Source organism: Actinia tenebrosa, unplaced genomic scaffold (genome assembly GCF_029948245.1).
Source record: "Actinia tenebrosa isolate PJP-AT-01 unplaced genomic scaffold, QUT_ActTen_1.0 PGA_scaffold2__45_contigs__length_23673736, whole genome shotgun sequence".
NCBI classification, from domain to species: domain Eukaryota; kingdom Metazoa; phylum Cnidaria; class Anthozoa; order Actiniaria; family Actiniidae; genus Actinia; species Actinia tenebrosa.
In genome coordinates, this window is record NW_028292579.1 from 18,518,130 (window position 1) to 18,544,266 (window position 26,137).

General features: G+C 38.0%; 1 protein-coding gene across 1 annotated transcript; it reads right to left on the bottom strand.

The window, feature by feature from the left end:
• LOC116304720 (uncharacterized) lies at positions 1-25,828 on the bottom strand. Its single transcript, XM_031714494.2, has 26 exons — positions 25,675-25,828; positions 22,019-22,674; positions 21,172-21,234; positions 19,759-19,841; positions 18,691-19,034; positions 14,656-17,175; positions 13,487-13,557; positions 12,794-12,881; positions 12,104-12,172; positions 11,142-11,198; positions 10,698-10,769; positions 10,242-10,293; positions 9,825-9,865; positions 9,495-9,587; positions 9,024-9,142; positions 8,563-8,633; positions 7,946-8,060; positions 7,430-7,514; positions 6,765-6,854; positions 5,986-6,081; positions 5,589-5,651; positions 5,212-5,270; positions 4,941-5,020; positions 4,254-4,348; positions 3,598-3,705; positions 1-2,869 (listed from the first exon to the last, which is right to left on the bottom strand). The coding sequence occupies exons 1-26, from the start codon at positions 25,720-25,722 to the stop codon at positions 2,795-2,797; spliced, it is 5,313 nt and encodes a 1,770-aa protein (XP_031570354.2). The 5' UTR covers positions 25,723-25,828; the 3' UTR covers positions 1-2,794.
• Between the last annotated feature and the right edge of the window lie 309 nt (positions 25,829-26,137).

The window sequence follows — 26,137 nt, forward strand, 5'->3', positions numbered from 1 at the left end:
AAAATTTTAAACTGCTTTATTTTTGAATGTTTTGAGAATGTGAGCATTGTATATTAAAGCTGAATCAGATAGTGATTTGAGTAGCTGAAAATTAGTATTCTAGTGAGTGGGTGATGGAAGGGAGTGCGACTCCAAGGGAACACTCGATTGGGTCATGCTATCTAGATGTTTTCGAGCTCAAAGAAGCAACTAATATCTAGCTTTCCATAAAGAAGCTCGCATACAAAAATCTCATCACTACCCTCTCCTCTCTAAAGAAAAATTTAGAACATACGTTGCATTAAAGGGCTTTTTCCTCATTTGAAATTTATGCATCAAGAATCGAAAGGATTTTGAAAATTAACACAACGATTAAGCTTTCCTATTACTTTTCACTATCAGCAAGCGAAAAAGTAGTCCGCAGCCGCTATTGGTGTCGTCACGCAACGCTCGACTAGCGAAAAAGACGCCATATAAGTAATACAGCGTCCCCTAAAAGAGCCCCATGATGCAACGCGTTCCGTAACTTCGGAGAGTCTAATAAGAATACAGTCAATTCAAAAAACGTTGTCGTCGACCGGCTCAAGCGTACGCGACTGGACCGAAAGGAATATGGGTAAAAATCACTGAAGCGGTAAAACATTCGTTCTGAATTAATTGTTCCCGCTAGTAATAAGATAATAATGGCGAGAAACAATCCATCAAATGCATGTCTTTGGGTTTAGGGAAAGAAAAACAAAGTAGTTATGATTCAGTTCACAATTTCGAAAATATGAAGGCATTAAAAAACGTCTCATTCAACACTTCCCGCTCGCCTACGAAGGTTCGTGCTGTAAACCAGGCATAACTAGTCAGATAAAATTATGCAGTCAACTCGGCTTCAATGACTGCTACCCAGAGTTACTTTCGGTCCAGTCGCGTAGGCTTGAGTTGGTCGACGACAACATTTTTTGAATTGACTGTATGTTGTGCACAAACTAACGTAATAACAAAGATGAACTTTCAACAGCTCGTTGAATATTGCTTCTATCCTAAAAGAATTCGTTAGGAAATTTTGATAGATAAATAGTATTTGTATCCTGAGATGTAAAATTCCGAATAGAAGAACCGTAGGAATGTTTGAACGTTATTCAATTCAAAGACTGTTAAGAGTCTGCTAGCTACTGATACCAAATAGTCTGTATAGACAACCACAGGACCCCCAACAAGGAGTCACTCTTATCTAACAAAACCAGTGTAATTAGCCATTCCGTGGCCGAGGAAAACTGGATCGAGTTGGCATTGCAGTGCATTGTGGGTCTATTTTAGAGGAAATATTTCCAAGATGGTATGTATGGTATGTGCATGGTGCACTTCAATGCAAAGGTGACCCAGTTTTTGACTCAAAATGACTTATACTAGACAAGGCAAAAGGTGACCTGACAACTGACCAGCCATCAACACAATCATTAATTCTCTACTATCACATCCCCATAATGCCTTGCGTCTTTGGGGGGTAACCAATCAAAAAACTGTCCCAAATTGAAAGGTTGCTTAATTGAATTTATACTATAACTGCTTTTATCTGTACAATACTGATTATCAGTTTATTCCAAGTTATTTTTTCGTGTACAGATGATCAAGAGTTTTGGTCTTACAGAAAATGTATTGACTTACGAAAAATTTTTTAACATTTACCTTAAACGTCTTCAAGCTTCTATCTTTTTCTGTTTTTTACTTCTTCATTTTATTTTTGGATACCAAACAAGGTATTGTCAACATTGTCTTCAGCAAAATAATTGGCTTTTTACCCTCTGGTTACCCCCCAAAGACGCAAAGTATTACGGGGATGTGAAAGTAGAGAATATGAACATTTGAAACTTTCCCTAGTGCTTCAGAGCCCGGTTGTACGAAGGGTGGATCCATTTATTGGATAACAGAATCACTTTATCCAGTGGATAAGGATTTATCCAGCGGATAGCGCTATCCGCCCTTCGTACAACCGGGCCCTGGTATGCCAGGTTTTCTTTCTTGTATCTTAGGATTAGGATTCTTATTATCACAAATATCAAATATGGATCTGGGGACGTGACGAGAGCCGGCGGTCATATACCACCAATGAACTCGAATGGGTTCCCCATTAACTGTGAATCTAGTTTTTCCTTCATTTGCAGCCATAGCATGGAACATGCATTATCTTGCACGATGGAAATCTGAACAGAACGCAACTTAAAATCGCATCGAAATATCTCCATTCTAACTGAAGCACTATCACGTGACTACCTCTCGATCCAACAAAGGGGGCTTTCGTTAATCAGGGCAATTAGGGTTGAAGGGGGGGGAATAAACTGCTTTGAAAAGCTCAGTGGCTAGGGTGTATCAAATTTTTGAAAATATTTGGGAGTTAGCCAAAACAATAAGGGATTTTTTGGGGGGAGGGGGGTGGGGGACAATAAAATCTTTGTCCACCATCGAAGAGAAAAGGAAGTAATATGAAAACATGCCCTAACGAATGAACACCTCCTTACATAAACTCACTAACAGAACTCAATATATATCTCAATAAAACGTTAAATTAATTTACATATTTTACTTCCCGTCATAGCGCGTTGCTATAGTTACCTTATGTTGCGGAACGGCATTTTAAAATAAATCGCGTAGCTTTGTATCTAATATTTTTGCACATCTACCTAATTCTTTTCTTACCTTCTGTACTAACACCCATAATGCCTGACGTTCGTGTTTTCTAACAGCAACATGACTGGCCAGAGGAGATTAATTTTAACGCATGCGTCAGTGTGCATCATATTCATTGTCGTCATCATCTTTGCACTCGTCAAAGCTGTTTCTTCTTAACTTCTTGGTGGTTTAACTTATTTTGAACAGATTCGATGACCTCGTCTATTTGGGACTAGAAACAAAGACATCAAAATACTTAAGATGATTGCTTGTTATCGCAGGCAACCGTCACGGGTTTCCTGTGTTTTTGTACCTTAATGGAATGGAAGAGCCGGCTAGGTCCAGTTGAGGTGACCGCGTTCCCCGATAGTAGTTATGGCTCAACTATTTTTGGTTAGCATTTTCTTAGGAAGGAAGGAATACAATCTCTCTATTTTTCTTGTTGATTTTAATGGCATGCCGCCTTGAGTTCCACTAGCTTTTAATATTGGGGTTTCTTTTTGCAGAATCACGAGAAATAGTAATCAAAATACAATGTCAAATTCTCGATTCTGATTGGTTGACATTGAGTTCGTTCAACTCAACTGGTAGTAAGTTGTTGCTGTAATGTTTCCATAAAATACAATGAATCACACCTTATACAATAAGTAAATGACGATAAAATACGATAGTTTTCAAAATTGGACAAGCCTTTTATGCGAGTTCAATTTGAGAACTTTCAAAACATCACGAGTATCTATGAATTCCGAATTGTACGAGAAGATTGTGCGATTTTTTGTTTATTTGGGACTATACAGAGTATAATTAGGGATTTAATTGTACTCCTCTTGTCTAATCAGAATCGAGTAATTTTGTTGAGTGTATTGTAAAACTGATAAACCGGAACTCAAACCTTGGTGTTACCTAGGTGTACTGTACTCATTATTGCAATCGATAAATGGTCGTACAGTCACAACTTACCACTGAACAATTCGTGACAATCGATAAGGACTCGGAAGAGTTTTCGTCTCGGATGTAATCGATAGCATCGCTCAGGCACAACAGTTCAGAGTCCTCTTCACTAAGAACCTAGAGGAAATTAAAACAAAATATTTTCCAGCTATTTTTCCTAACTACAAGTCTTACCAAAATCAATCAATCAAACAAACAACAACAACAATAGCTACAAAATCGAAATGGATTTACCACTCTATGGTAGACGGGAAGCCTAACAGGTTTTGCAACACACTTGATAAGGCTACCGATACATCGAGTTGTGGAGGGGAAAAACTAAAAAACGGATAACCCGGAGAAAAACCCTCGAAGCAAAGGAGAGAACCAACAGGCAACTGTACTCACATAGGACACCGAAATCAGGATTTCTTGGACTTCCGGTATAAGAGCGCATGCGTTCAAAGGCTTGCCAAAAATTAAAAAATATGTTCCCGATTTCTAATTTTCATTTTGATCGAAGTAAGCGCAGAACTCTGTTTGAAAGCATGATTTTTATTGATTCCGGGAAATTGCGCATGCGCCAAAAATGGATTATGCCAGAGCCCTCGTTCTTCGCCGCATTCCAGAAGAAACTTAGGCTCTGGGTACGAGAATGGCACAGTTTGTGAGATGAATAAACTTACAGCAGACAGATGACACAACTGATTACACTGTCCACAGAACATGGCAGTTGAATGGACCTGAATACAGCCAGACTTTGTCTTGATGGTTTGCACTCCTATAAAACACGATACAGTCTCACGTAAGGCATAAATAAGTAGGGACGTCACATCGGAAGTTCAACGATAGACCTAATTCGTTGCGTTACAATGTTTTCCCATTTCAGACCACATGTCATTCCCAAGAGTGTCATTTCTTTGTTTAACGGTTACAATCGGTTTCACACGAAAAGACAAATGAATATGGATACAAAACAAAGAATCTTATTCTCTTGGGAAGTAAATGTGGTCTGAAATGGGAAAATATTGTAACGCAACGAATTAGGTCTATTGTGTTTTAATGAGGAGGGGATTCTGGAAACGAGAGCTTCTTGTTTTCTCGAAGAAAATGACGCGAAATAGACCTTTTTAGCTTTTTATGCAAATACCTCATTTTACTGTTCCGTTCTCGTGACAAGGCAGCCATATTGGTGTACCAAACAATGGAAACTTTCTGCACAGTATTTGCATAAAAATAGAGTTCAATTATTGGAGGATAGAAAATGTATTGTATTGGTACACCAAGATGGCCGCTGTGACGTCCCGTGAAAACGCCCTACAGTATACTATTGAATGAATATTAATAGTGAGTGATGTAAAATATTGTATTACCTTTAGAGGTCGTGTTAGTACACGAACCTTCTATTACTCCTAATCCTTTGAGCTCTTTCCTTGTTGAAATCTCTCTGTCTCTGTACACAGAAAAAGTAAGGGTCAATGTACTTGTATTGTTCAACTTTTGAATAATATTTCAAAAGCGCTCAGTACAGTCAAAACAAAGGGAGGGAAGCAGGAGGGGGGGGGGGGGGGGGGTAGTGTAACCCTTTCTGATTACTTGGTGTTTTCCCTACACCATATAATAATTAGTATCGTGTAAGCTTACCTGACTCGCTTTAGTTCTCGATGAAGACATTCTAATACCTCCTTGTCAGAGTCTGTTACCTGAAAAATAGAATGAGATTTAGGATTCGTTGTTGACCGCATGCAAATGCTGTACCACAGGAATTGTAGCGCACACAGTCCAACTCTCGCCTTGGGGACACCCCGATATTACGGACACTATGCTATTACGGACAGGAGAAAAATCCGCAAAAAATACTGACAAAGAAATGACCGTAAATTATTTTCGCTATAGCGGACGCTCGCTATTACGGACATGAAGTGACGGTCCCGAGGGTGTCCGCTGTAACGAGAGTTGACTGTAATACCAAAGAAAACCCTTAATCCAAAACTTATGATTAGAATATTTGTTAGGCATACCTCATCAGCGAGTTTCAGTAAGACCTTCTCGTAGGAAAACCCTGGCCACTCAGTGAAAAGTTCCTGTATGGATATAAGTGATCCAATGTAACTCAGCATCAGGATGCGTACGTATGATATCTTGAAAATAATACTTTTTTCCATGACTCTTTCAGGTGTAACGGCCATGTAATGAAGAAAGGGACCTGGCACGATTTCCTTTTAAGATCCCTTTCTAATTCTAACGACCATATGAAATGGAGAGGGACTTGGCACAACATTCCCTTCCAAACCCTCCTTTTAAGTCTAACGACCGAATTAAGTCAAAAGGGGATATATAAAACGATCGTATCACGTCCCTTTCTTAGTCTAACGGCCTAATAATTTAGCGGGAGACTAGGCACAACACTTCACTTACCGTGTTTAAAGATGATGCCTTCAGTAACCAATCAGGAAAGGCGAAGGCAACAGTCTCAGAAACTGAATAACCGCAGCTAATATTACAATGAAACACCTGTCAACAAACATAAGAAGGATTGTAAGCAATATAAGCTGGAGCCAAAGTATAATCCCATTTATAACATAGCCGACAAAGTCACTATCACTATCTCGTACCCAGAGTTCTCCAGCGCCTTTTTGCGTTGTCGTTAGCCTGCTGACCAAAAAGCCGGAAGACCGTGGGCTTGAGATTGAGTCACTATATAACGCGCACTCTGACGTCAAAAATAGTAATAAATCCTCACTGAATATTCATTATTATATCGCAGTAATAGGACGTTTGACGTCACTGACCTCTACTACCACACACAATTCCTTTTGTTCAGTTAATTAGCACCAATTGTCTTACTATTCTCATGAGGGAATACGAATTTAAATAAGAAAGAAAATTCGCGGAGCATCTTGATAGTGGGAGTCAAATGACGCCATCATGCAAACGTCGTATTAAGATATGGGCGAGATCCGCGTCTGTTGTCGATAAACAGCAAGTAGGCTAGAGGAACATGCACACCAAAATTTGGCTTCCGAAAGCTTTGAACGACGTTGTGCAATAAGGCGTGTGTACAAAGTTAATTCATACTGCTCCGCGCTAATTAATTATTCACTGAGAATAGTTTTCAGCCGTTTCTCAAACTGTGTTTACACGACGGTACCGAACGAAGAACACACACATCACATACATCGCATAAAATATCGTACCTCGGGAGCAATAACCACAAACTGGCCTTGTTTCTGGACGAGTCTTGTAACATTCACATCTGATTCACGTGTCATATGTGAAGGAGACACCTTGAGAAAAACGGTATTACGATAATTAGCAACAACAACAACAATAACAACAGAAAAACAACAACGGAACTCAAAAAACGAAAAAAAAACAAAAAACACAAAAAAATCAAAAAGAAAAGATAAGGGAAGAGAGAAAGAGAGAAAAAAAAAGGTCGACGAACAAGTAAAACTGAAAAGCACAACAATACAAAAACAAAACAAGACTAATGAAAAAACAGTAATATTGAATTCCCCTTATTCGCGCTAGTCATCACGTGATATAAATTGTATTGGATTGTGTTACGGTCACTAAAAGGTTCGGACATGACTTTTAAACAAATTATTTACTCGATTTGTTTGTTTAGCTACCTAAATACAAGCAAAATATTCTTTGTTAAAAAGCCATTACATTGGTATGGAAATCTGAGAACAGTCCGAACTTTTTGGTGACGTAACACAATCGAATACAACTTATACCGCGTGATGGCTAGTGCGAATATAGTGAACTGGATTTGTCAGTTAAGTACATCCATCTTTCTATATACTACCGTTCTACAAGGAAGACAACGTGAAGTAGGTACGCTTTCTTTACTCACCATTGCTTCTCCATCTTCAAAGTCGTTTGTACTATCTTTCTTTGTGTAAGGAAACTTTTCTATGTCTGATTCTGGAACACCGTACCTGGAGGTGAACAAACACGAACAGTAAAAAGGATTACAGTCAATAAGGGTGTTTTAGCTGAAGGTGGCCGGACTGGCTTTTGTTCCTATCATTCTAATTCACGCATGTTTTTTCTTCGTTTTCCGATTATTTCAGCGCATTTATCGCATTTGTGTGGACGGGCGAAAACGAATCGAAAACGCTACGTAATTTGGATACGTAGCCTGTGTACAGCCGCTTCCCACCCCTCCGCCCTACGGGGAAAAACGGGAAGGAAAAGGCTTTTCCATGTAGGGGTGAGGGGTGGGGAGAGGCTGTACACAGGCTAGATACGTGTGGAACGAATGTAATTCAAATGTAATGACTTGTGTTCTGTCAAATGACTGATGTAATTGATGGAAGATATTATGTTAATGTTAGCCTTTGACTAAGTACGAAACCATTGTTCTCACCAGACTTTGTCGATGGATGAATGTAGATAGTCAATAAGATATGTCTGCAGTGGGTTGGTTGTCCATCGCTTGGTAGAATACAACATGTCGATATTTAACCAGGGTATTGTTAAATCTGATAAGAAAACAATTTAGACGTTAGAGTGGTGATGAATATTAATAGCCTTGTTGAGATGATGAAACATGATGCATATGGTGTTGTTTGTATCCAAGCTAGACCACAATGCATCATGTTTTTTCATCTCAGGGAACGCCTATGATCATGTGGTTTCAAGTGCATGTAAACAAATTGACTAGAGTCACGCGATTGACATTGGTGTACTCAAGTAACCGACTTCACTAGGGTCACGCGATTGATATCGTTGTAGTCACGCGATTTACATTGATGTAGTCACGTAACCGACTTCACTAGATTCACGCGAATTACATGGTGTTGTCACGCAACCGACTTCACTAAAGTCACGCGATTTAAATCGGTGTTGTCACGTAACCGACTTCATTAGAGTCACGCAAACTTCGGTAAAGTTATGCAAATGACTTTAACAGCATCAAATGACTGAATATGATAGAATTCTGTAAGTCGGTGGCTTATAATAAAATTAAATACATTAGCTTACCTTCTACTTGGCCTGCATGTCTAAGTATCGATCCCTTAAGATGAGGAAGAACGTTTAGATTCCAACCCGACCTGGAAGACAAAACTCATTAGAACGATCCTAGGTGTGCTTCCTGTGGTATTGATAACCCCTCTTGTATAAAACGGATTATATAATGGATGGGATCCCTGTGGTATTGATAACCCCTCTTGTATAAAACGGATCATATAATGGATGGGATCCCTGTGGTATTGATAACCCCTCTTGTGTAAAACGGATTATATAATGGATGGGATCCCTTTGGTATCGATAACTCTTCTTGCGTAAAACGGATTATATAATGGATGGGATCCCTGTGGTATCGATAACCCATCTTGTGTTAAACCGATTATATAATGGATGGGATCCCTGTGGTATCGATAACCATCTTGTATAAAAACCGATTTTATAATGGTAGGATTCCTGTGGTACAGATAACTTACTTGGTATAGGGGTCTGTTTTACTGGTTGGGAAGCATGAACCGTGTTGCCGCGTGTCTAACTTGATGTGGTGGGCCGCTACATATTTGTCACGTGATTGTACTATTTTCCAGTATTCTCTCTACCAACAGAAAAGCAAAGTAAATTAATATGGGGGTTCACCTGATAGGATATCTTCGATAGGATATCTTCGATAGGATAAAATGGACCCGGTGGTGTGGAGGGGTGGGGTGGACGAAGGGGTGGGGGCATAATAACAGGAATTTTCTCCTTTGGGAATGGAATTTTATTCTGCGAAAATATTGCATTGTTCGAGCCTTGCCTTCAACGTGGCTGCCGCAAGAGTAGTAATACAGTACTGTATTACTACTCGCAAGGGACAACGAGATGTTCTTGGATAGCATAAATTCATGTCCCAAACAAGGAAATTCCCACTGCTACTAAAGGACATTTACAATCTCTGATCGTCTTACCTCAACATCACCAACTGATGGTTCAGATTTGAAGAAATGATCTTGAAAACTGCGTGCAGTACGTTGAAAACAACCCATGGAAAAACTACGGCCCTGAAATGAGAACAAACAGTGCGTAGTGTTAAAAGTTGCTTTTCTCACTCCATATTCCGCTTTTATCGTTGATTGCAGAATCACTTGCTTTTCGAACCCCTTGGTTTACATGTAGAGAAGGTGACCCAGAACGAGTCTTTTTCCTTTTCTTTCCCCCAAGAGCACCCGAAATATATAAGAAAAAACTTAGATATAGGACCACCCTAGCTTGGGCCTCGGTAGTTTATCATTTATTACCTTTAAATAACACTTCTCTTGATCCGCATCCTCTTTAGATTCTGAAAATCACAAAACAAACACAAGGTGAAGGAATGTTAAGGGTAAAGTAACCTTTATTTTAATACGGAATCTCTCCATCAAGAAGCTCTGTTTTATGAGCATTCAAAGCTGAAGCTACACGGATTAAAGAGAAATCCGATAAAAACAGACGTGGAAATCGTGAGGATGGAACCTTGGACCTCTAGCCTCGAAGGCCGCGCAATAACCAACTGAGCTACGCCTGCGCCGTTAAAAAGAAAATAAAGCAATAAAAAAAAATGGAGGTAAAATTGTTGGTGTGTATATAGCCCCTCAGTCCCCTAGCTCCGCGGTCCCTTTGATCCCTGTGAGGAAAAGTCGGTCACTGGAGAAAGTGGTCAGCGGACATCTGCTTACCTGATTCCTGTATTTCTTGCTTTACTTGTTTTTCTAGTGCTTCCTTTTCTGACTGTAATGAGTAGAAAGAAGTACAATATAAACTTTTGTTCTTAATGAATTAATGGGGCTATTGAGGCTATCGTAAGATGTCTTGTATTCAATTGCCCCGAAACATAAACCAGATTGTAAATCATGGGGTCCTAGTTTGTCCCATTTTGGTACAGGAGTCTTAGTTATAGATATCAAGAGATGCAGTAATGACCTATACTTTCGCAAAGTCGACCGCCCTCTGTATCTCTACTGGCATCGCTGTGCTACATAAATTCTCGCTCCGCAGTAATGATATACACTTTCCCAAAGTCCACTGCCCTCTATATCTCTACTGGTGCTGCTCGCTCGCTGTGCTCGAAAAGATAAAAGACTCGCGGGAGATAAGAGAGATCGACAAGTCAATAATGATCGTGTTAAACGTACCTCGGGTAGTAGGTCATAAGACAGTAGGTATTTACAATAGGCATCTTGTAGTTTACCAACGCGATCTTGAGTCTGAAGGGGAAATACGGGTTATTGGAATTTTGGACTTCATTTTCGAGATATCGTTTTCAAGTGCTCCTTAGCAGGGCTACGTGTGAAATATATGACAAAACTTCTCAAGAAAGCTTTTATATTTCGCGTCGCCAGACGTATCTTCACACGTAGCCTCGCTATGGAGCACTTATATCTCGGAAATGGGCTATCTACTGACATTTCAAAATATTACAAGCTAAGTGAATAGAAGAGATGGGAAAGAAAGGGAGGGAGGATATTGAAAGAGAAGGGAAGTACAGGAGAGGAGAGGAATCGGGATGCAGAACAAAGGGGATAAGACCAGGACATTTTGACATTTTTGTGATTTGAATAGAATAGACTTTGACTTACGGATTTCGGTATTCGTAGAAGATCTGCGACTTTATTCCATTTCTTGGTGTCGATTACCTTAAATGAAAAAATCTATATATTTCTGCCTTGCTCTAATTGCTCTTGAATTTTGAAACCCCATCATATTTGCGCACATCTTAGTTTAACTGCATGCAAGTCAAACTTGACTGAATACTAAGGCTCCGTCTACGCTAAGGTATTTTCGTTTGCAAAAGCATACTTTTCAATGCATTTTGTGGGCGTAAGGCACACTAAAACGATCGAAAACGCTGGGCGTTTTCATAGAAAATTCATAAATTTGAAAACACTCCCCATCACACAGAGTAGAGACATTTGAAATGGAAGCCTATCGCATTAGTGAGGACAGCGAAAATTTGACTATTTTTGAAAACATTTGACGTTATTCGCCTTAGTACATCCGTATTTTCGCATGACAGACGATAATATTGCATAATTTCATATCGTATTCGGCTGGGTTATTGAAACGCTAGAGTGGACGTGATGCTTTTTTGATGCGTTTTGGGTGAGATGAAAACAGAGCCCTTAGAAAAAACGTTGTGGTTGCGTTCGGAATGCAGGTCCATAGTTACCGATGTTTTATGGAATGTCCTTAGCTTGGGAGTAATGTTTTCCCATTTCAGACCACGTGTTATTCGCTAGAGTATCATTTCTTCGTTTAGATTGGTTTAAATAAACCCATGCAATACACTTTAGCTTATTTAGTACTATTGTACTCTAATTCTTTCGTTTCCTATTGTACTTATCCGACTATTACACTCTAATAAGTACACTTTGTTTCATGGGTTAAAGAAAACCACTCTAACGGTTGCCCATAAGATGACACATACATTTGGATACTACTCAAGCAAGGAATATTATTCTCAAGAGAATGACACGTGGTTTGACATGCAAATAAAAATAGAGGACTCCCTTTTTAAAGCGAAACGTGTAGCTAATTATACCTTCTGCATTCCACCAAGTTCATTAACAACCCTAGAAACTTCTGGCAGGTCCAAATCGCAGCCACCAACCTGACGGTAAGAAAACAACACCTTGAGATATAATTCATAAAATATTATATACTATAAAGATCTAGAAATGGTAAGAATTGTGCTTTTGCTTCTGTCGCGACGAAGAAGCTTTTGGTGGACGTCAATCAAGGCGTTTCCATGACATTCTATAGGCACGAGTCCTTATAGCTTTGTGTTTACTGACAATGTGATGGAAACGCCTTCATTGACGTCCACCAAAACCTTCTTCGTCGCGACAGAAACAATCGCTGAGGGCGCGTGTGATTGAGAATGGCTGTAAGGTCGAATACAAACGTCGAACTTCACATAAGCCGAACCTAATGACATCAAAGAACACCGCCTTGTTAAACATTGTTTCAATTAGGTTCGGCTCATGTAAAGTTCAACGTTTGACCTGAGCCATAGGGACGTTGTGGACAGAGGGTCACAAGCCTTTATAAGTTGTCAAGTGTCGTATAACGGTCACAGTGATGACATGTTGCACCTGTGCTGTACACAATATACACTGAGACGTTGGACAGAGGGTCACAAGCCTTTATCAGTTCTGTCAAGTGTGATATAACGGTCACAGTGATGACATGTTGCACCCGTGCTGTACACAATATATATATTGGTACTCACCACAGGCATCTGGGTAAAGTGAAAGGAGTCTTGCTGCTGTTGTATGTGTTTCTCTATACAAGCCAGCTTGATCTCTGTAGGTCCCCATCTAAATAAAACAATATTAGAAGCCCGATTACTTTACGCCCTTTTATCCACCATGACCTCGGATGGCAGTGCAGTATTTATTGTTATAGATGTCATAGCGGTAAAACGGGTCTTTCTTGGTGTAGCAAGCTTTATCATATACACCTATTTCAGAAATCGTTGTCGCACCAAAAGCCTCAAGCAACAAGCCAAGACTGCAGAGAACGCCGGTACTTTTAGCTGTAATTAGTTTATTCATGGTGCATTTTCATTTATTGACTTCACAAATTGCTCCAAGCAAGGCTGTTTGAGATGATAATTAGTGGAGAGCTATAGCCACTTGCATGAACCATGAATGAATCAATTATAATTAAAAGTACCAACGTTCTCTGGAGCCTTGGCTTTACTTGAGGCTCTTGGTGCGACAACGATTTTCGAAATCGGTGTATATTACTTATGGTTTTGGTATTGCAGGATATTGTTTAGGTGACTATGATGGCTACAAGCATGAATACCAGAGATTCCTTCTCTTACTTTACATTCTCTTGTAGAAGTTCATTTTTTATATAGAAAGACACTACGTCGAATGTTGACAATAAATTATTAAGAACTTTAGAGAACACTGACCTTTTCTGTAAACGATGAATAAGCTGACGTTTTGTAGTGAATCTTGGATTTCCTGGTAAATGACTCTCGAGCTGTTCAGTCAAAATAAAACAATACACTAAAGTATACACCTAATTGAAAAAACGTAGTCGGGTTCGAGAAGGTCATATCATCGAAGCTAAGACCAAAAAGGATTTTGAGTACTCCGAAATGTGTATTATATTTGCATATAGGCATGTAAAAATGCACAGCAGAGTAAAGTCGGTCGACCTAGATTAACAGCATGCCAAAGCCATGATGCATAAAATGTGCACAGAAGTGAAAACTGCAATACGCATGAAATTAGCATAATTGTTTGTCTTCCCATGCTCCCCTTCGGTCTTAGCTTTGATGGTATAACCTTTTTTTGAACCCGACGTTTTTTCAATTAGGTGTATACTATATACCACTTTCTAGGTCACTAATGAATAAGTTTATCATCATATAATATACTTAGAAGGATTCTGAACTGAATGTAGACATTATTATCAAGCATAGTAGTGTGCAGGTCGTATGTCATAATGGGCCCAGTAAATGACAAATCATTAAGAGTCTATCCTTAGCTCAAGGTATCCAGAAGGTCGTAAGTTTCGATTCCTATCACACTTTTTTGAGTTCCTTCAGCTAGAGACAAATGATAAATGATCTCTATAACATATCCAAAGGTATATAAAATTTAAATATAAATTCGAGCTTGAATATGATAAGAAAAATGCTATAGTGATGCATCCTGATAAAAGCAGTCAAATGACGTCATCATGCAAACGTCCTTATTGGCGCCAATTTTACGTGCAAAACACGAAAGAAAATAAGTGTAGCGATCAAGAATCTTTCGCACTCTATGCACTATTTTCTTTCTCAAAAATCGTTTATGAGAGCACACAGCACGCGTACACACTTTCTATTTCGTCATTTGTGTCCAAAATAACGGCTTCTCTAATTTGTATTTTATAAAAAGAAATAAAAAACTTGCTTGCTGTGCTGTACGCAGTTAAAAAGCACTTGGGAATTGGCAGAACACTTGAGAAGTGTCGAGAAGCACTCTGCTGCGCGTCGTGCTTCTCCTAGCACTTCTCTTATGTCCTGTCAACCTCCGCGTGCTTTACAACTGCACACAGCATATGCGCTTTCTATTATTTTTCATTACTTACCTTCCAGCTTTCCGGAGGATCGATGATACAGATCCCAAACTTCTTCAAAGTCGACTGCACCGATTTCAAATACTTAATGGGATCCTTGAACTCTTCGTCAGTTGGCCTGAGTATCGGAGATTCAACTTTTTTCGTCCTTCCTACTTTAGCGTTTGCAGACTCTTTCTCTTCTTCGTTCTTCGACGTTTCATCCTTTGTGGGAGATTTTTTCCCGGAATTCGCTTCTCCTTCAAGATTTTTCGAGGTTGTTTTTTTATTCTTCGAGCCCGGGGGGCGACCTCGGCGTTTTTTGATTTCAGTGTCAACACCTTTTTTAACATTCTCTTCAGCACTAGATTTCTTAACGTCACCAGATTTACGTCCACGTGATTGATCTGAATCTTCAGTACCCGTATGTTGGTCACGCAACATTTCAGACAGTTTACTTTGCGATGAAATTATGTTGGTATCGTCTGTCGTGAGATCTACTGAAATGGTCTGTGTTGGAAGGTTTGATGTGGGGGTAGTAGTTATTTTCTTGGATGAGTTGTCACTATTATTTTCGTTGGAATAAGCACAGCTAGGATCCCTATCCTTTGTAGAATTATACTTCCTTGATTCCAAATATGGTTGTACTTTTTTAGATGTGTTTTCAAAAGCACTTGGAAGATTATGAGTCTGGTTCGTCATAGCTGCGCTTACATTGTGCCCAAAGTTAAGACACCCAAACTCGTGCGAGCTGCGAAATTCTCCGTTAAAATGCGATAGAGTTGGTGTAACTACCATACCTTGCTGGAATGATGGTAGATGGGTTGGTGGTAAGACCGGGATAGCACGAGGTGTGTTGTACTGCCTATGGGGAGTGCAGCAGTGGTTATTGTGTATAGGAGAAGTGCATGGACTGTTTATGGAAAACGTATACGGTGTTGGAGGCGCACTGTTCAGTGAGTATGAAGGTTGAAGATGCGACCAGGGTGGCGAGAGGGCATCTCGCATGCCACAATCAAACGGGGGTGGCGTATTTGTTAAGTGGTGCGGGCGCACACCGAATTGCCCTACAAAATTTACCGATGCTGGTGGAGTAAGTGTAGAAGTGATGATATCCTTAACAGGTGCAAACGGAGACGTACAGGCTTTATCAACAGAACAACGCAAAGGACTGGCGGCAGCCTCCTCCGAGAGGTTCGTAATTGTAAACGATCTACTACGATCCGTTATAGTCTGTGAAACTCGGCCTCCAGTGGATAATCCAGGCCGCAGCTTTCGTAAACATGGGCTGAGCCTATCTTGTTCTATATCAGATGCTGGAGTAGTTAACAGATTGCTATTCAGTGGGGTTTTGTATCCTTCACCACCACGACTAGTGGTCTTAGTACGAGTGTTCGGTGAGGGGCTTACAGAAACAATACCTGATGTATCCTGAGTACTAGAACTTTGATCCAAAGTACTCTCCTTTTCACGTTGGCAGCAGCTACTCCAAGCCCCATCCCGTGCTGGTGAAACTTCATCGTGCGCCCTCTGGAGATTTTCAAGAAAAGAACTCCCGCCCAGGCTTACAGAAGAATCTGGCGAGTCTACCTTACTTAGGTCAATGACTGATATTTTCTTTATCGGTGAGCTTTCATTCTCCCTTCGTTTTGAAGAATGTAATGGACAGGATCCTTGATGCTTGTGTCCACTGCTGGGTGAAGAGATGGTAGAAGTGCTTGTATTCAGATCTCGGCCCTTTCGAGATCCCAACCGAGATGAGTCATTTGTCTTTTTTGTTTGTTCAACTCGGTCATTGCCGCTAAAATTTAGAGGACAACTTCGAGAGTTTCTTTTGTAAGGCTGAAAAGTTCTTGAATTATTTCCTAATGAACTACTGTCTTCTGGAGATGAATTCAATGCAGTAGCTCTATTTTCATATCCTGGTATACCTCCAGTTGAAGATGGTCTCGGTAATAAGTTCTCACAGCAAGGGAGTTCCCCAGAGCTTAGTTCTTGGTCCCCTAGCTCTTGAGAGCTTTCAGTTTTTTTTGAGTCTCTGTTTGAATGTTCAGGTTTTTTACCACTTTCTTCTTGTATAAATCTAGATTCGACAGTAAAATCTGATGGTTTCTGCTTCACTAAAACTGGCGGGCTAGTTTCTCGGTTATCCCGATGTACTTCGTCCACATTGGGTGTCTGAACCCTCTCGAGTTTAGGCGGGCCATGCAAATGGGTCACTCTCTGCGCAGCGGCAGGAATGTAGAGTAACGGTGGTGGCGAACAGCAATTATTTGAAGACAAAGAAGAACTCTTGCTAGGGCTGAGCAACAAGGGGGGAGGAGGAGGAGAACCAAATGCCGAACCATCAGGGGTGGGGTAGAGGTCTACGCCGATGTTACCTTGGTTCATCCCACTGGTTGATGGTAAGGTCACGTACCGTGAAGTCGCCATAACTGGACCTGGTGAAGGGCTTAAGTATGGCGAGGTGGTAGTAGATACGGGGGGTGCTGAACGAGGCGAAACTCTGAATGACAAGGGAGGGGTCACAGACTTTGGATTCTTGTTGGGTTCCTATAGTTAAGAAAACATCCAAGAATACTTATTAACCATCTAGAAAAGCGTTTTTTATTTCAGAGCTAACTTAAGTGCCAATCGAATGTATTTGATTTACGTTTATCAAGCTTCATTAGATTAGACCTTTAAAATATCTTACATATGTTAATTAAGTTTTAATTATAAGCATTTACGTCTTAAGTTTTATCAAGCATGCCTTTTAGGGCGCTTTTCACGTTTCAGACAACTTCAGATGTGGAACGTTTAAAGCTTCAGCTTTTGGCTTCCGTCTATCAAAGACATGTACAACTGTCTGAGTGAGTGAGTAATTTTGATTAACGGAAGCCAAAACTCCAAACGGAAGTCAAAACTCCAAACGGTAGTCAAAACTCCAAACGGTAGTCAAAACTCCAAACGGAAGTCAAAACTCCAGACGGAAGCCAAAACTCCATATGAAAAACAAATACGGAAAATAATCTAAGTGGCAAAGCGAGGTTAAGAGCGTTGTTTATTGTCGCTATACGATTAATTAATTGATTAATTAATTAATTAATTTATTTATCATCATCATCATTATTATTGTTACAAAGGTCAAGTAAATGTTACTTGTAACTTTTTGCAATCTGTACGCAATCAAGTAATTAACATGTTTGACTAAAATCTTTATTTATTAAAGCATGCTGCAGCCTTGTGAAAGAAATGCCATACAACACATATATGAACTATTTACAAGGTTTTTTCAGGCATAAATAAAACGTGTATTAGATTTATGAATGCTAACAATCCTCAACAAAACAAGAGAATGGCACCAAGATTAGTTAATATATATAACATTGGGGTGACCCTGTTGCTATAAGCTGGTCTTTTGCTCCCTATCCAGGTTCATGATGCAACTCCCAAACTAGAGCCAGTTGCACCAAGTGGGTCAACCAATCATCATCATGTACACATGACTTCAGGGAGAGGAAAGTATTAGGTTGTTTAACATTAGTTTGGAAATTCCGGTTATCCGGTTTTCTGCAAATGGTACAACCTTCTCCTATCGGAGAATTTCTGGTAAAAGTGGAAATGCTCAATAGGTACCCCATTTGTTCCAGTGAGCCCAGAATAACCGGAGAATCGCGTACCATTTACACTTTCCACACACGTTTTTTAAGACAGGAAGCCCAAATCTTGAAATTGTTTAGAACAGGAAGCCCAAAAGTAGAATTTCCAGTTGATATTGCAATGGAACACAACCCTCACAGGAATGACTGGGAAAAAGGGAAACAGTTTGGTACCATTTGCTCATTCTGGATGAAGAGGAAATTCTGGTGGAATTTCCAATCTAATGGTAAACAAACTTAATCTCTATGGTAGAGTTTCAGTATTTTTTAAAAAAGACTGCAATTCCCAAGCTAGAGTCAGCCATAGCAACTGGGTCAACCAATGGTCTTCATGTATACAGGGCCTCGGGGAAGAGGAGACTAATACTCTCTGTGGTAGAGTTTCAAAATTTGTTTTAAAAGGCTAGACATCATTGAGAAAATTTACCTCTTCACTATCCACTTCAGCAATGGTTATTTCACCTTTCTCTTCCTTGCCGTTGGTGGTCTTGGGTCTATTCTCAATCCCGGCATACATACGCATCGCATGGATAGCCCCTATTGCCACATCATCTTCTGAATTCAAAGGTGTGTCACAGATGGGAGTCTCGCAGGGCGAATCTACAAAGTTTTGGAGAGGATTTGATGATGCTGGTGATGATGGTAATTCTGATAATAATGATGAAGGTGGGCTGGAGGGACATTCGTCATCAGATAGAGTAAAGTCGCATGGTTGTATTGTGTTGTTGTTGTTGTTGAATACTTCTAGCTCTTTTGGCATGAGTGGATGACCTAGAATAATAGTACGAAATCATAGTAAGAAACGACATCAAATAACAATGCCTATGAAAAGTACTATATCCGAATGAGTCTTAAATAATCTAGATCTCAAACACCTGAAGCAAACAAAGAAAAGAAAGAAAGAAAGAGAGAAAGGAAGGAAGGGAGGGAGGGAGGGAGGGAGGGAGGGAGGGAAGGAAGGAAGGAAGAAGTTACAAGTTGTTGTCCATGCAACAATTTCCATGGCCTGACTTGAGCTACAAAATCTTTAGAAGGAAAAAAAGAAATTCTTGATCTTTTTTCATTATTTTTATATATTGAATTAGGGTGAGTTCCCCTCACCCTAATTCAATATTTCTGGTATTGATTCTACATAAAGTGAATCATTGAATAATTGCAAAATATTTTAAAATGTTTTGAGTGATGAATCTTGGCAATATCAAGGTTCATACTTCCAATATGTGACGTCAAAGGAGGCATCATCATCAAAACTTTTCTGGGACAGTAAAATATCCTGCATAAAACATCAACTTACTCAAGGTCTAAAGATCGGTAATTGCAATTTTATCTTCTTACAGTAATCATTGTTTTAATTTTTTACAAAAGATGGCAAATAAACTCAATATGTGTTTAGTTGTATGCGAATAATTCCTTCCCATCCCAGAATGACCTATCACCTATATCTCCTATCTCCTTTAACTCCAACACCTTTTTTTGAAATAAGTAATACACTTACCTCTAAGGCAAAGAAAGTCAATAAAGTCTTCTGCCTTTTCTAGTGGACCTGAAGTGCCTAGCTCCAATGATGAGCTGGAATGACTGAGAAGAAAAATGCATTGGAAAAAAGTTTGAAAAAAAGGATCCATTCGTTCTTATCTTGGTACAATGGCTATTAAAATCTGGCACATAATTGCCCTATTTCACTATGACGTCACTGCTTGTTTATTTGGGGGGATAGAATCGCCAAATCCAACAGAAAATGCAACAAAATTTGCTCCTAGCGAAACTGTTTAATGACCTGGTTTTCAGATATAATATGTGTTAATATGTACTAAAAAATATTCTGAGCATTTGCTGGCTATTCTACTTCTCTTCGTGGATTGATACGAATTTTCGAACAATTTTCGGTGAATTTGCGTTGATTTGACCCCCTCCGACGACCATGATCCTTTGCGTTAAAGCAATAGATTGTTTTGATGTGACGTCATAGTGAAATAGGGCAATTATGAAGCAAAAATTATGAGAAAAACTTTAGCTTCTTCCTGATATTACGAATGTCACAAAACTAGGTTTTCAGGTAAGAAAAACATGCCACCATCATGCCTACTTCTACATTTTTTTGTCTGCATTCTATTCTTCACATGTCGGCATTCTTTCATAATTATTTTCTTTCCCACAAATTATCAAAAAATGCCGACTTGTGGTGAAAGAAGTTAATTAAGGGGTGAGTGTGACATGTTTTTCTGGTGTGAAAACACAATATGGTGATGTCATGTGTCAGATTTTGATAGCTGTTGAACCGAGACAAACGGTCTACTTATAGTTAACTGATTTCCTGTGTTTCTGAGTGGACTTGTAAAGCCATTATAAACACCTCAATAATTCATGTTTAATTAATACACGCACAGAATATAGATTTCCTATTGCCTTATCTACTTTGGCTCTAGCTCCTATTTTAAATAGGTATATATAGTTGAATTCAAATATAATTGATATACATACATTTTAACTCGAATATTAAAACTAATTTTATATATAATAATAATAATAATAAATAATAAATAATAATAATAATATATAATAATGTTTTACAATTATAGATCAGGTTTCATCTACCATCCAACTTAAAATCAAAGAAGCCTTACATATTGTGTGGGAAAAACCTACGCTTAATGCGCAGGTACTGTAAAGCACGTTAACATTAAGCTTTCCATCTAATTAGCTTACTCTTGTCCACACATTCTTTTAGTTTATTGCTTCTCATTTTTGTATTATTACGCTACATTAATTCTATTGTTTATTTAGGTACTTATACTTCATGCAATCTGCATTATGATATTAAAATCTGAAGATGGCAGACGTTACTGCCGAAACATGTCAGTTAAACTAAAAAGTGTTGTGTTTGTTATAAAAGATTAATATATCTTACACAGATGAAGAACTTGGAATGATGCTAGCAAACTTCTTTTGGACGTGAGGTGTAGAACATTTCCTGCAAAAGGATGTAATGCATTATCTTACCAACAAACCAAATTTACCTTCATAATTGTTTGTTTTATCAACCATAAATTTTGATAAATATGATCCGAGTTTTCGGCCTACTCGGCCATCCTCAGGGAAATGAAAAACGTTACAATTGACAAAGAAAACGCAAACAAACCATGATATATGTTAGGATTTGTAGAGGGATGATATTCATCATATGGGTACAGAGATTAATGCAATGTTTTATGTTATAGAAATGCCTTGATTGTCGTCTATCAAAATTTTGTTTCAATGAAAAAATCGTAAGGTTTCAAGCGTTTGAATGGGAAACACTGTATAGGCATATTTCAAGTTTGTTTGTCAATTCACCTTTTCGGCGCTAGCTTGGATTGTGTTACGGTCACCAAAAAGTTCGGACATTGTTCTCAGATTTCCATACAAATTCTCTGACTTTAAAGAGAAAATTTAGGTAGATTTCTTTAGTTCGCTCTCTTAACAGCAGTAAGAAAAGCTTTAACCAAGCTAGAAAAATGATCATTTACTTGTATTTAGAGAACTAACTAAACATTAATCAAGTAAATAGTTCATTTAGAGTCAGTACATTTGTACAGAAATTCGAGAATGATGTAGTTCGAACTTTTTGGTGACTGTAACATAATCTTAAGACAATTTATACCCTGTAACGGCTAGCGCCAAAAAGGTGAATTGGGAGAGCTTTGCATGACTCAACAACGACAAATAAAACAAATCCTGGTAGAATAGTCACAAGCAACTACAAATTAAATTCTTACCGTTTTCGTCCTCTTTTAGCCTTCCTGGGCATTGTATTTCCACCAACAGTTAAACTTGACTTTGTACTTTCACAATCACTAACATTAGTAGCACCTTTTCCTGCCTTCAAGATTTTGTCTTTCAAAAGTTTTTTCCTCACTCTAATAGCAATTTTCTCTTTCTTATGCAGCTTCCTCTGAGATAGTTCTTTAATTTTTGGACTTGGAGTACTAGTTTGAGAAGCACTTGAAGAACTTTTGACTGATCGTTTAGAAGAGGAATTTCTAAAGCTTGAGCTATGTGAACTATTGGAAGTGATGGAAGAATTCTGGGAGGAGCTCCTTGATCTAGTTATTTTGGCATCTTTTAATAAGTTTTGCTTTTTGGTTGTTTTTGTTGGGGTCGTACTTCTTTTTGATGTTCCATCTTCACTTATAAGGTTGTCCTTTGTCTTTTTTCTTTTGGTATGCGTTTCTTTGATGTTTGCTAGATTATTGTTGTTTTGAAGTTGTTCTTTTGTGGTCATACTGGTGGAATCAGGTGAATCAGAGGAGTTTTTGTCATACTTGCTTGTTATTGTTGGTGTATCCGATTTGTGTTTTGAAGAATTTAGGGAAGCTTGAAGTGCTCTGCGGATTGCTAGCTCTTCTTCATGTAAGAGTCCATTATTGTATTCCTATGACAGACCACATTATAACCTTTAATTAGCATTAGTTATAATGATGCATACCTGTCCTAGTGTGTCAGTGCTCATGTTGCTTAATAATAGAGGTATTATTAGAAGTCCCAATACCCCACACCCCAGAGGAGGTATAGACATCAACATCGATGTATAGGGCCACAGATATTTTAAAGCAACATAAAATGTGTGTGCATGTCTCTGTCTCTGGTACTGTACTGTGGTATAAACACTCTAGTAGCACTCAAGAAGCAAGAGAAAAACTTGTGTTAGTAAGCTTGCTTCTCTCATGCTCTGTACCTCCAAGCACATTTATAAAACAGTACAGAGACATGCGCACACATCTTATACTCCTTAGATTCTTTTTTTCAAGTGACACAAAAATATTTCAAAGATTCTATTTTGTAACTTTAAGCCATTAGATTAATAATTCAAATGGTATTAAATATTAATAGATCATTAAAGTTACAGGAAATAGTTAATTTACATGTAAGTGACAAATAGGCAAGTGGCATGTTAAATTTACAGAAAAAGATCAGAAATATCATGTTTCAGTTTTCTAACAATAATTTACCTGACATATCCATCAAAAAACATTAATCCACTTACAAAATTATAAATTACTTCTTGATTTGTCAGCCATGCATTAAAGATGTTTAGTCAGGAATTTGCAATGCAACATTTAAAATCTCCATAATACGTATAGTCTGAAGATATAACTAGCTAAAAACTAGTGTGAGCTGCCTCGGTGTTTCTAATTAAACAGTAATGATAAAAAGGTAAATTATACGTCGGAGTACTCCAACGAAGGACTAGCGTCTGAAATTTCAGTAAGTTTTTTCATCTTCTCATGGTGTATAATTTACCTTTTTATCATTATGTATAATCTATTGTGCTGTCCTCCAAAATGGTCTCCACTGTGATCAATAGGTAGGATTTGTATAGAAAAAATATATGATGAAATTCTATTAAAATTGATGAAAGGGGGACTATCATCCAAATTTTAATTCAGCTGAAACTTTACTGGAATAACCCTTAAAGGTGTAATAATCACTGGTTAAAGTTTTTCCTAATATTCGGATGGGAAGTATTATATTTTAGTGAATTTTTATAGGAGTCTGTGACATCATCACTCAACACCAAACATTGCTCCATACATTTCTTTGTATCTTGTAATCAAAATGTCTGCTAGTTTTGTACTCAGTATTGAAGAAAAGATACCATAAAAATAATTCTAACCACAAGTTATTTTCTTTAAGTCCCTAAGAGGTTCTTTGGGCTTAATAGAAAAAGAGTAAAATATGAAGTTATTTACAAAGAAATGTATTGTCACTTTATGAAATGCATACTCTGAATTATCCCTTGAACTAAATGATTGGAATTAAGATTGATGCTTCATTGTAAAGGGGTAATAAAACATTACAGCTTAGGGGACAATAACCTGAAAAAACTTGAAGTGTTCACAAAGTATGGATAGTAGTTTCCAAATTGGCCCACTTTCAATGACATACTAACAGTATACCATTCAATATCGTATGTGTGTAATATTATTCTTAACTCTCAGGTTGAATGAAGTAGAGAGGGAAAGAAAGAAAGAAGGAAAGAAAAGGAAGAAAGATAGGAAGAAAAAAAGAAAGGAAGAAAGAAAGACAGATAGAAAGAAAGTAAAAATGAATGAATGAGAATAACAAAATGAATATATGAGTATAAAATGAAACATTTTGCCATCTAAATATTATAAAGATCACTGCTATTAACATAGAGTTTCAAAAACTAAAATCGCAAATTAGCAAAAAAGATGTCTAAATTTATACTCCTAACAAACTTTTTGAGAACAAAAATGCGATTTTTTTTCAAAAACTATTTCACACCTTTGAAAGAACCAAAAAAAAAGAAAAAAAGACAGACAGTCAATATTTAACAAAACTATATTTTAAAAAGAAAATCAATCAAAAATAAAAATAATTAACAGGAAAGAGAAGTACAATAGTACCTTCTGATAATAAACGATTTTAAAAAAGAAAAGAAAATATACTAATGGATGAAAAACTTAGCACCTGTCTTGAAAGTAGTTTGTTAAAATACGCCCATAATTGTGAAAATTTCTCACATTCGTTTCTATTTTATAAAGAGGAAGATTCAAAGTTTGATATTTTGACTATAACATAGTAGGACTTCTTCATGATTTTTCTTTTTCGTGCTCAACTTGATTGTTCTTCATGTATTTTGTTTTCAATGATAAAAACCGTAGTAGGTAAAATAGCTCTTTCAAAAACGTTAAAGCACAATTGACTTTATGAAAACAAATTTGTTGGAGGTGTGAAAAATAAAGCCTCATTGATCTTTACATTATGAAGATTTAACTAAATAAACCACGAAAGATTCTAGTTTTGATTTTATTTATGTAATAAATGATTTCACGGATCTAAGAGGATTGTTAGGGCTTTTAGAGTTTATATTTTGAACGCGGAACGGAAGACTACGTTATAAGATTAACTGTATGAGATTTTAAACGAAAGGTAAGAAGATCAAAGTCGTGTTCTGACAAGAAGCGCTGAAGCTAAAAAGCAACGTCAAAAACAACATTTATTCTTCTTAAAATAAATAATATCTTCTTTTTCGCTAAAGAAACACTAAAAAGGTCATTCACATAAGCCATTAAAGATGAATTTTCGAACGAAGTGGTGCGAAAAACGATAGTGGCTAATGATAAAGGAAAGTTTGTTTGAGAAGGAAGTGCAATACAGTTTTCAATTCAGAGGAATATCATTAAGATTAGACCAACTTATTCAATATTTAATCTCAAAATAAAGCGCCCAATCTCCAGCAAATAAAAAAGCAACATATTTGAATATCGACACAGGGGACAATAAAGTTTTGGCCTAAAATCGAAGCTTTTAAAACGTGTTCGCAATCTTCGTGTTGACGAGACGAGAAGAGAAGGAAACGAAGGGGAGATCGCTTGGTGTTAACTTAATAAAAAGTTATCGCACTTACCAGGCATCTTTGACTGGTTCGACGCTTTGGTCTCCGTGAAGTGGCCATTTCTTCAAGGAGTGGGAGTCGTAATTTGTGGTTTTGAATGCCTTCAGAGCTGCTATCATCCAGGATACCACGTGGAACTTGCTTTGGCCGCCATGTTTTTTCCTACCTTTTCTCGTCTGTAAACAACCTCACAACGCGGGCACCAAACCGGTCAGTGGATATTCACCACAAACCACAAGTCACTATTTTTATCGTTTGAATCTGAGCATCATCGCCAACATCTACGTAAAATTTGAATACAATAATGATAAAATACTTAGTCTTTAATGATATTTGCACGCTTTGATCGCATTTTTCCCATTTTGTGGATTTTTTTTTTACACTTAGAACGCGGGCGCTAAATTGGTCAGCGGATGTCCATCATAAAGCTAAACAACAGCACTATTGATGCTTAGCATCCAAGCCTTATCATCAT